This window comes from Diplotaxodon limnothrissa, linkage group LG14 (assembly GCF_057381915.1).
Source record: "Diplotaxodon limnothrissa isolate DT_005_m linkage group LG14, D_limnothrissa_male_GT1.1, whole genome shotgun sequence".
In the NCBI taxonomy this organism is placed as follows: Eukaryota; Metazoa; Chordata; class Actinopteri; order Cichliformes; family Cichlidae; genus Diplotaxodon; species Diplotaxodon limnothrissa.
The window spans coordinates 28,196,877-28,209,098 of record NC_140609.1 but is presented as its reverse complement, the minus strand read 5'-3'; the positions used below and the strand labels follow the sequence as shown (position 1 = coordinate 28,209,098).

The 12,222-nt window shown below is 38.3% G+C and overlaps 1 protein-coding gene across 2 annotated transcripts in view; it reads left to right on the top strand.

Moving 5' to 3' along the window:
- The window catches only part of plch1 (phospholipase C, eta 1), a 74,409-nt gene extending 62,667 nt beyond the window's left edge, over positions 1 to 11,742 (top strand). For both annotated transcript variants that reach the window (XM_085370468.1, XM_085370467.1), the window contains 10 exons: positions 1,419 to 1,516; positions 1,612 to 1,791; positions 4,514 to 4,621; positions 5,265 to 5,389; positions 5,601 to 5,685; positions 6,438 to 6,584; positions 6,996 to 7,075; positions 7,217 to 7,276; positions 7,773 to 8,163; positions 9,056 to 11,742. In XM_085370468.1, coding sequence (XP_085226594.1) covers positions 1,419 to 1,516; positions 1,612 to 1,791; positions 4,514 to 4,621; positions 5,265 to 5,389; positions 5,601 to 5,685; positions 6,438 to 6,584; positions 6,996 to 7,075; positions 7,217 to 7,276; positions 7,773 to 8,163; positions 9,056 to 11,742 — 3,961 coding nt within the window. The remainder of the gene's footprint in view (positions 1 to 1,418; positions 1,517 to 1,611; positions 1,792 to 4,513; positions 4,622 to 5,264; positions 5,390 to 5,600; positions 5,686 to 6,437; positions 6,585 to 6,995; positions 7,076 to 7,216; positions 7,277 to 7,772; positions 8,164 to 9,055) is intronic.
- Positions 11,743 to 12,222: the final 480 nt, after the last annotated feature.

Below are 12,222 nucleotides of genomic sequence, written 5' to 3'. Positions count from 1 at the left end.
AACAAATATTGTATGTTTGCTGGAGAAGACTTTGTTTTTGTGGAGAAAAGATTATGTAGAAAGTTTAAGGAGTCAAATCTGGAGCTACCACCAGCATCAAAGATTTTTTGGGTGACTGTATTTAACAGTCACCCTTTTCCACTTTTCTCAAATTTATCTGTAATGTTGAGCCTGCATTTTACTGACTTCCTACAAAAGCCCAATAATACCAAAGGTCTAGGATGCATGAAACTGGCGCCATAACAGAATGCATCACATAATAATAATAATAATAATAATAATAATAATAATAATAATAATAATAATAATAATAATAATAATAATAATAATAAACCATCCCACAGCTCATATGCTTATTAACTTGTAGTCAAAGATGTATATTTTATTCAAAACCATAATTATAAACTTTGATCATTTATTTGGCAAAATTGTTGATGCCACATTATTTGTCAGAAGTAAAACTCAAAATATTCAAAATACTTTTCCTGACCTTTCTCTAATTCCAGTATTGCTAGGTTTTTTGCCTTCACTTATATCATATCAATATTTTGCATATTTTTCACACCATGTTGCCTGTCACTAATGAGTGGTCTTACAATTCTTGTTTTCATCTGCAGTAATAAGTGGTAATTATTACTGCTATATCATTATTGAGAAATAAATGATGCAGGATTCTAATGTTTTACTTTCATTTCTGCAGTCCCCCATCTATCCTCTCAACTCATTATGTACTAAAAATAACAGAGGAAGGGGTGTTAAAATGACATAATTCAGTGTTATTGTTGCCACTAATTTGGTCTGTATTTTATTTAGAATCTGAAAGGAATCATACCAAAGTAAATTGTAGTATTTCCATTTTCATCCTCAGTTTGAATATAGTCCACTTCTTTTTCAGTTTTATGTCCATGTTGGTCTTGTTTCCCCCCCATTTCTATTTGAGTCAACACTGGCAAAAAAAATGTGGGAATCCAGCTTTGTTTTCCTTGTTCAGCGGCTGTCTGCAACTAAGACCTTTGTCTCTCTTTGTTCTTCCAGTCTCTGTTGCATATTCATATAGGCATGTCCCAGGGAACTGTCACAATACAGATTCCCGCAAGCATGTGTCTGAGTGGCTGACTTTTTTTTAAGACTGCGGGTGCATGACAGTGTAGTTGTTTGTATGTGGGAATCTGAGTGAGTCTTCTGCACTGCATATCCTCTGGTCCCTATTAAGTTTTTTGCATTTGATGCTCTTTTCCTGTGGTTTCCAAGTTGCCTCCAGTGGACAATCTTCTATCCTGCAATGCTTTTCTCATATAAATACTTTAATGGATGGATGAATGTTCAAGTCTTAACTATCCTTTTTATTCCATCTGCCTCGATGATCTCACTTTGTCATCTCTGTCCTCTTTTTAAAATCGTTCATCTGACTGTTTCAGGTGTTTAAGAAAGAGGAAGACGATGAAACTGAGCAGAGATCTGTCAAATCTTGTGGTGTTCACCAACTCTGTTGCCTCACAGGAGTGTCTTAATGAAGGTGAAACACCAGAGCTATGACATATGCACACACAAGCAAAATGCAAGCTTCATATTAAGGGCAACTTCTTATAACAACTCCTCGTTTTTCTTCAGGTACTGCAGGTGACGTTCTGTCTTTCAGTGAGACCAGAGCACAGTCTCTGGTGAATCACAGAACAGAAGAGTTTCTGGCTTTTAACCAGAGGCAGCTGTCTCGAATTTATCCCTCGGCATATCGCATCGACTCTTCCAATTTCAACCCTCAGTTCTACTGGAATGTGGGTTGTCAGTTGGGTAAGATGACAAATTAGAGATCTTATTAGGTTCTAGAAAACTCTGAGAGCTTTAGAAAACACAGCTGTTTAAAAAATGCCATACTCCTAGTTCAACATACTGACTGGAAGGGTGTTTTGTTGATTCTTGGCTGTTTTAATCTAGAACCTAAGTATCCTTGGGCAAGACATTGGGCAAGACCAAGTTGCTCTCTGATGCATGCATTGGAGTGTGAATGTTAGATAAAAGCACTTAGGAAGAAAAAGTATAGACAAAAAGGACACATGGGTGAATCATACATGCTGTATAGAGTGCTTCGAGTACTCAAGTAAAGAAGGAAAGCAAGAAATAGTCTATTTATCTGTCATACATTAACACTGCTTAAAAAATGCATGAACACATACAAATCAGCTTATCGGTGGCCTTCGCTTGATATAATTTGAAATGTAGTTATTTGTGAAGAGATAGGAATCTTTCTTGATCTAAAACAGTTAATTTCTTTTAAGCAAAACAAAAACAGTTCCATCTAAAGAACTGTTCCTGTAATTATTTTAAATTTCTATAGTATCATATACTACCATAGAAGACAGAATTCCAATATACTCTGCAATTTCGCTTTTTTAAAGGTGTTTTTCTTAAACTGTTAAACTATTTGTCTATGCAGGCTTTCAGAACCCCATCTTTGCTTTTGAAACACTCACCATCTCTGGAACACTCTCTTTATGTGTTGTTATGTTGCTATTTCAACTGTTTTGAGTTGAAATAGCAACTCAAAACAGTTTATTATTTATTTATTTATTATATTTTATTTTATTTTATTTTAGATTAAACAGCGTAGTCAGTCATTTGTGACCCTGGCCATACATCTTTGAAACATCTTCATCAACCTTTGAAGTCATATATATATATATATATATAGATAGATAGATAGATAGATAGATAGATAGATAGATAGATAGATAGATAGATAGATAGATAGATAGATATCTTTCTATCTATATGTAGATCGATATATATATTTGATGTGTTATTTTTGTACTAAATATAACTAAATATAAGGCTAGACTTACTGTACTGGGAAATTATTGCAGTTTATCTGGATTCATGTTTTGACATTATTAGTGCATAATGTGGACTTAAAAATGCAGACTTGCAGATCGGGTTAGTGAGCAAAAGGCAACATTCATTAGGGGAAGCCAACAGAGCAAATGGCATATGAAAACAGAATCCCAAAATCCAACCAGGGAAACTACTCAGGCGGATAAACAGGACAAACAGACATGTCAAAGACCTAAGGCAAACTGAGGCTTCAATACACACATGAGGTAATCAAGCGAGGTTGGACACAGGAGGGTGACTGAAACATATCCATGATAGCAAGAGAGGGAATGTAAAACTAAATACTAGGCACACAAGACCAGAGATGGGCAGTAACACGTTACAAATAACGCGTTACTGTAATCTGATTACTTTTTTCAAGTAACGAGTAAAGTAAGGGATTACTATTGCAAAAACGGTAATTCGATTACCGTTACTTTCCCATAGGAACGCTGCGTTACTGCGTTACTAAAACTGTGATTTTTTAGCCAGAATGTCTCATGACAGTGACGTAAGCGAGTGCGCCGTTTGTGACAACAGCTGTGTGCAGATCAACAATGGATAATATATCGAGTGCAGGAGAGAGTATGAGCGTGCAGCGTTTAAAGCGTGGAAGTACTGACCTTATTTTGAGTTTGAGTCCATAAAAAGTGACAAAAACATTAGTGTCCGTTGTGCGTGGGAAGAAAACTTCTTTTTACAGTAAAAAAAACCCCTAAACAAGCACCGAGTGTGCAACGATGCAATGGGAAATTCACTCGCGGATTCTTCCACTGACTGCTGCGCACACCTGCACCAGGGTAAACCTCCGCCTACCCCACTCCTGCTTTACAGGTGAAAATAGAGCAAAAGGACCGCTAGTCTTTGACTTTATTTATTTTCTGCTGTGTTTTACTTGCATCTAGTTGAAAGACTGGGTGTAAACACAAAAAATATTTTATTTTATGTGCTGGAATGTGCAGAAAATAGGTTTAAATGTTAAACTAATTTATTCAAGTCAGAGAATGGTGCATATAATTTTATTTTTGCTTGATGCATAAAGTTAAAAGATTAAAACTGATAAAACAAGTTAAAAAAAAGAGACTTTTCCATTCGATTACATTTTGTATGATGGATTATGCAGAAAAAGTAGAATTGGGCTGAAAGATCTATCGCTTTATCACCTATTCAGGTTGTAAATTGTGCTTGTAAAAAGTAACTAAGTAACTAAGTAATTAATTACTTTTGAAAATAAGTAATCAGTAAAGTAACAGGATTACTTTTTCGGGGAAGTAATCAGTAATTAGTTGCTGATTACTTTTTCAAGTAACTTGACCAACACTGCACAAGACCAAGGCTACCAAAATAAAGCAAGAAATAACCCCCCCCCCCCAAAAAAAAAAAAAAAAAAAAAAACAGTGACAGTGACACAGAAGGGAAGGCCAAACATAAAAAAGCCTACACAAAATTAATCCCCACTGAAACCAAGAATTCATATTACAGATAATGATCAAGAATAAACTAACTAACTAACTAACTAAGAACCCACTGGAGCATTAAATAATAATAAAAAAATGTTAAAGATGAAAATCAATTAACATGATATGTTTATTAGATTAATAATAATAATAATAATAACTATTATTATTATTATTATTTCTTTTAGTTGCACTCAACTATCAGACAGAGGGGAGGATGATGCAGCTGAACAGAGCCAAGTTTATGGTGAATGGAGGTATTGGATATGTCCTCAAGCCTCCTCCAATGTGTAAAGGTACAGCAACAAACTCACTGCAAACTCACAAATAGGTCAGCGTTTATAAAAGATTATTTGTGAATAGCATTAACTGATAATTAAATCAGTACCTATTTGTTTTTCCCAGGATTATGGTACATTATACATTACATTGTACATTATAGTTGGAATGGAAACATGCTGGAACATGTTAAGTCAGTGTTCATTGAAGAAAGCATAATAAGAATTTAACTGTAAGAGATATTAACTAAAATTATAGTTTCAGTGCATGTTTTGCTAGAGCAATCAGAGGAAGAACTTTCTGATCATGTTACATAATTCAGCATAATGTTTGGGAACTCTGCTGTGTTTTTAACATGCTGTAAGTTTGAGATATCCTTCTCTTCACCCACCTCAGTTCATTAGAGAGATTTCATTTTACAGTACAGCGTTGTTTGCTTTATAATTATCTATCCAACTGGGAGTTAGCTGCATGACACGAGAGAGGCACTGATGAATTTTTTAGCAGGCTTGCTTCAGATGTAGTTTGCAGTTCTAGTCTGTACAATTTCTTTACGGTTTACTAAATGTGTGCAGCATGAAAGCAAGTCATGGATGTTTTTTTGTATTTACTGCTGGAATTAATCAAAGTTGGTGCGCTGCTGTCTGTTATTCCCTCTAGGCACCTTCAACCCATTCTGTGATGATCCCCTTCCAGCTTATCCCAAGAAGCAGCTCATTCTCAAGATCATTAGCGGACAGCAGTTGCCCAAACCGCCAGATTCCATGCTGGGGGACCGTGGAGAGGTAAAAACATACCAAAACACATCCCCTGTTTCCACATTCTCCATCTGTCATCTCTTCTCTCCCTCTCTGTCTCTCTCTTGTTCTTACACGCTATTGCACACATTTGGACAATTATTTGACTGTTTAGATCTTCCAGTTGCTCTCTTTCTTAATATAGCCAGGGTCATAAAATGAAATACAATTCATTTCATTGCTTTTTCTCCTCCATCAGATTATTGATCCTTTTGTTGAAGTGGAAATAATCGGTTTGCCAGTTGACTGCTGCAAGGAACAGACCCGAGTTGTTGATGATAATGGTTAGACACACACACAGACCAAAAATTGCACATTTCTACACTGACCTAACCTGAACTATATACAACGAGTATAAATTATGTAATATAATATTTTCTCATAACTGTTTTACATGCTTTTGTGTAAAAAGGATGAATGTGGAATATTTGTGTATGTGTGAGTTTTGTTTGCTTATATTTTGTGTTTTACAGTGTTCATACTATAGAATAAAATGCAAGTATGGCATGCAAAAAAAGCAGATAAAATCACAGGTCTTTTCACCTCTATCATATTCTGGTAATGGCATTGTTGTAAAAAACAGAGCAAACCAATGAAACAATGCCACAGATATTGCATTTTACTCTGGGCTGTGAAGCACAGCCTGGATAAAAAATCAGATTAATTAATTAATGAAACAATGGAAGCAAAAAGGCGTGATCTTCGAGTGTCACCCCAAACGTGACTCCACAGATGAGAGCACTCTGCATGGGCAGGGAGAATGCCTCCTCTGGGAAAGGTTATGAAGCCCAGGAGCTCAACAGTATTATATGATCAGTGTGAGATCCTACCTTTTATCGACGGAAGTCTTGCAGTGTGTGGGTGTGTGCTTTAACGGCATACTAATGAAATGGATAATAATAATTAAATTAAGCTTACTGTATATATATATATATATATATATATATACACACACACACACACACACACACACACACACACATATATATATACACGTATATATGTATATATGTATATATATATGTTCTTTCTTCAGGTTTTAACCCAGTATGGGAGGAGACTCTGACCTTTACACTTCACATGGCTGAGGTGGCATTGGTGCGTTTCCTTGTCTGGGACCATGACCCGATTGGAAGGGACTTTATTGGTCAACGGACTGTTGCTTTCACCAGCCTGATGCCTGGTTTGTGAAGACTCTGTTTTACATATTGTACTTACTGTGCATGAATGACATAAACATAAGTGAGGACAAGGTTGTTACTTATGGCTAGAATCAATATAGTACTAGGATAATTTTCCCTTTGTGGATTAGATGGTGCTATTGCTAAGGGATATATCATCTCCTGGTTGTATTAGGTAAACCATGATTTCATGTAACTATATAGTGAAAAAAAAGTTATTTGTCAGGTTATCTTTTTACTCTTTTCTTTTCTTTTTTATCTTTCCTTTCCTTTTCTTTTCTTTTCTAAATTTGGATCCATTTGAATTTCTTTTGAAATCCTGAAGATCACCCTGCATCATTTGATAACATCTGTTATCTGTGTTAAACACACTGTTTAGCTCACATGCTTTCTCTCTTCATCTCTAACCACAGGTTACAGACACGTTTACTTGGAAGGGCTAACTGAAGCTTCCATTTTTGTGCACGTGTCAGTGCATGATGTCTATGGGAAGGTAAGTGCCCTATACGCCTGGGGAATCCCCTTGTTAGCCTTTTTCATCAAGTGACACATTTTTTTAACAGGTAAACAGAAAATTGCTTTTTTCTCAACACACCAGTCCATTTAAGCTATGCTCAATACTTTGTCTTTCTAGTGGAGCCCTCTAGTGCTGAACCCCAGCTTTACCATAATGCACTTTCTAGGATCTAATAAGGTATACCCGTTTACTAGGGTCTGTGTGCTGCTGCATGAAAAAGCAATGCATGATGCAAATGTGCAGTCTGGCTTATCTTCAGTGACTTTTTGTGTGTGACATTTCAATTGACTGAGTCATGCAGTTTACTTACAAATTAAGCTTTCATTCAGATTTTTTTTTTTTTTTTACCTGTTGTTGTCTTATTATGAGAGTACATGTAATTATTTTTAATGTCAGCATGTGTGCACAACCAAACAACAGCTTTTTGCATTTTGTTTGCTGTGGTGACTAAGGAGTAAGGGTGCCATCTATAGACAATGTTCATGAAAGCAGGTAGTTGTTAACTGGTCATATCCAGTACATGCCAAACCTCTCATCGTTTATATAAAATTCCACATCAACATTTTAACTTCAAACTGAAATGTTGTAATGAATTTAGATTATTTTAGATCGACACACTGGTTGATCAGGCATTACTTATACATTTTTCTTCTTGTTTGGCTCTTGTCCTCAGAGTAATCAGCTACGAGGTATCCGAGGTTTCTTTAACCGTTCTTCCAAGTCCTCCGTTGACACAAATTCCAGTGGTCCTCGAAAACGCTCCATCAGTGATCACCTCCTGCGACGCACGGCAAGTGCCCCGGCAAAGGGACGGAAGAAGACAAAGATGATGCTGTCAGAGTCAGTGGCTTCAATATCAGACCATAAGAATGGCACAGGTGCAGCTGCTGCAGGAGGAGAGGGTGTGTCTGGGAAGGAAGGAGGGATGGAGAGACGTCTCCAGCCTCGAGCCCCACTTATTCACAGGCCGATCTCCATGCCCTTAGACAGACTTCTGCAAGGGCAGCTTTCCATCTGCTCCCCAGACAAAGAACAGCATGACATAGGTGCAGACACTATTATTGGTGGGTATTTTCCATTCATCCTGCAGTCAAAGATGGAAATAAATACAGAAATTATATAAATTACTGAGAAAATTGAACCATTCTAGTTTAAATACCATCATATGACTGTTTTTGTGACTTGGCACTATTTAATTAAAATTTAACTGAATTAAATATATTTGTAAGATTCATGATCTAATATCAGACACTAACACATATCAGGCCACAGCAATCTGTGGCAATAACAGAGTCAAAATGTGAAACATTTAATTTTTTAATGCCTTGTTTTTAAACTACAGCATATTTTTAAACTGTTATATTTTTTTGAATGTTACATGGAGTTGCCTTGATTTGCTTTGCAGATTAATAAATGTAAAATATTTTCTGATCTCTCTCCCTTGCTTTACTTCATGCTACAAAACTCATGTACAGTAACCATGTGAACTGACAGACTACAGCCTATTCTTCATAATACCTTAACGTGCCTTTTCTGTCCCATCTTCATTTGTGTGTTTCCTTATAGTAGAGAACTGACTAGGATATGCCTACAGGTAATCTAAAATACCTATTGTCTGAAGGTTGCATCGTTCAAAAACATACCAGTATTGCGTCCACCCAGTGTATTTTGTTGGAAAGTGGCCTGAGAAATATATTACTGTGCCATGTTATCCCATTTGACCATCTCCGTCCTGATCTGATCTTTGCAAACATGGATTCTTTCTTTATTTAAAACCTCCACCATCTTCTCCTTTCACAGTTGTACTTGGTGATCCATTTGTCTGTGTTTTGCTGTTGCCTTGTTTTGGCTGGATTGTTATTTGTTGTCAGTGTTGGTCTGCTTGGTATTCAAAATCAGTTATTGTATATAAGCATCTCTTTATTAATCCCGTATTTCATTTATCTGTGTCCACAGGATCCTGCCTTTTTGACAGGCCAAGGTCTTCATCTGTTGACCTACTCATCGAATCATCACTTGCCACAGAATCAAACACCCCTTCTCCCTCTAAGACATACAGAAACAAAGAATTTCACCAGTCAGAGACTTCTTATCTGGTTGTTGGTGTTGGAGAAGTGAGGAAGGAAGAAGACTATGCGAATTACCAACCAGAAGTCAACAAATCCAAGATCATCTCCACAAGAACAGAGAAAAACTCTCTTGTACTGCCTGCAATGAATAGCCAAATGCAACTGGATAAACCAGAAACATCATTAAGCAGCACAACATTCACAGTTGCACCTTCAGTGTCTTCATCCTCCTCCCCTGTCCCCTCATCTGTGGCCCCCCTTCCCCCTGTCAACAGGTACTGTGATTTAAAGAGCCCCAGCTCTATGCATGACAGCACAATTTCCAGAATTATTGATGCTGTATCCTTAAGCAATGAGGAAGACACATGTGGCTCTGTTTCAGCTCTTATTGGTCAATTTGAAAGCACTGTTGACCAAAACAGTTTCACATCTCATGATATGATCCCATCCCATCATTCAAACTTGAGGCCTACTACCCCTAAAACACTAGAAGAGTTCAGATCTCCTCTGAAAACCAGCGCAGATTCCCCCTACAAGAAAAATCCCACAAGTCCCCAGAAGGCAGTTCAAAAAGCAAATAATGTAAATCAGGAAATCTGTTCACCTCACAAAAGTATCCAACGTGCACCAGCCCCCATCTCCAGCCCAGAAACCACTGAGCTTGAGGAGGTCTATACCATTCTAGATGAGGAGGTTTTGTCGCCAGTATCAGTGTACAACCTGAAGAAACAGACAGTCCATGTTCAGGCAGACACTTTAAAGAGCACACCCTCAAGCAGTTTGGGGTCATCTCCAGCAAAGGTGGTTCAGGGACTGAGGAACAGTCATAATATAGGCTGGGATTGTGTGGAAAGAAAAAGAGATGATGAGATAGAGGAGAGGGTGTATGAAGAGGTGACTGATCCCCCAGGACCAATGAGTGAAACAGAACAAAATACTTCTAAAAGGTACATAGGCTCTTCTGTAAACGGTCACAGTTTCCAGATTCCCTGCGATTCATCTGGAAAAGTTTTTACAGAAGTGGAGTTAAATGTTGATGAGGATCCACTGGAGATGATGCTGACTTCCCCAAGACATTGTGAGTTTGGGCTTATGAGTCCTATCAAACGCCAGGCTATATATGAAAACCATGAGTCCACTCCCAGCTGCTTCCTACAAAAACAGCCTTCTTCATATTATGATTCCCAACAGCAGTACTCATCACGTTCCTCTCACGTTGCATTTTCACAACATCATTCCCTCATGAATCAACCTTCTTATCAGCAGTTCAGTCACGATGAACATCATGACAGCTCCCAGACTTCCCTCCACTATAGACTTTTTAACTCTAGACCCTCTAAACCCAGTCCACTGCGTCAAAACAGCTACCCCATACCTCAGAGAAATTCCGAGGCCCTTAACTACACCAGAGACTTCAGCACTTCCTACCAGCAGAGGAGCTACAGTGGGAATCGTATCCTAAACATGTCTCATCAAGACAAGCTGGGGTATGAACAGCTGGAGAGGGAGCAAGCAGGATGTTACCAAAATGGTATTTCCTCTTCAGAAAGCCTCCATGATCAATCTGCTACATCTGTAAACAGCTGTAGAGACAGAGGCCTTTATTCCCCCTCTTCAGACTGTGAAGCAGTATACAGCCATCTGGACTATGACTGCATTATGTCCTCTAAGGCGCCACAGAACAGTCAGCTACACAACCAAAGTCAAACACAATCATTTGACCAACAGCAGTCATGGAACCATGAGGTTTCTCAGATTAATTATAGGCACCAGCCACAGGCTGAAACCAGAACTACACGACAGTCTAGTTTAAAGCCTTTATCACCTCTTTCTCAGTCTGATACTATAGACTCCACAGCCCCCAACCCATGCAAATCCAAATCCCTGGGAGACTTAACCTCTGAAGACATATCATGCAACTTTCAGAGCAAATACCACATTATTAGTCGCAGTTTCATCACGCCCCATATGAGGAAGCAAAAGAAGTCGGGCACCATAGAGGGAGTAACTTTCCAGTCACAGTCGTGTGATCCTCTTACCGAACAGCTACGTAAGCTGGTCAGTTTGGAGGGGGATGACAGTGACATCGATAGGCCCCAGTCTCCTCAGTTGCAAGAAAAATCCCCACTGTCACAGCCACAGGCACCAAGTTTAGCTCCTGTTGTGTCCAGGGATATAGATGATTCCCCTCCACCCCTAACACGTCGCCTATCCTCCCGTAGTCAAAGCCGTGTACGTCACATCAATAGCCGGGCTCGCGAAAGACAGCAAGAAGCTCTAAAACCTCGCTCAGGGGTGGTCATCAATAGCACTGGTGGCATTGGTGGGGTGGTATTAAGGAATAAACCAGCCTCACAGAATCCTCCAACGAACAGACACTCTACTGGTTCTTACATAGCAGGTTATCTTGGTCAGCTGGAAGACAGGGGACTTCCCGAAGGAGCTTGCACATCGTTACGTTACGGAAATGGTGACCATTATGGAGATCGATACTATACTGATGACTCTCTTCCACCTGCAAACACAAGCCACTCAGTGTCTGAGCCCGAGGTCTACTTTCTGCTCAGACTCTAATTCTGATAACTTTACATGAAATTAAGAATCTGCCAGTGATTCTTGATTAACTTCTGTTATACCAAAAGTCTGGGGATCAATGAAATAAGCACTTGCTTGTTCTCATGTTTGTTAACCCCAAGTTGAATAAATGTTTATTCTGGGCTGTTTTTAGAAAAGATAAAAGTAAAGCATCTCATATAATCCATGGTTGGATCTGACAGCATGAATTGCCTGTATGAAATGTCCACTATTTCAATAGTGAATGGTCTTTCTAGTCGGCTATATATTGTCTGTATTCTGCTTAATGTGTAAATGTACTTGGGAACTTTGAGTCCCTCCAAACGGCTTCCTAGACTGATTGTACAGATACTTGTTATCTTTGTCCCAGTGATGTACTGTCCAAAATATGTACACTGACTATGAAGCAAAAAAAAAAAAGAAGTATTGGCTGTTAAGCAGAGAGGGAATGTCTTTCTGTGTATCATTTGAATGTGTAGT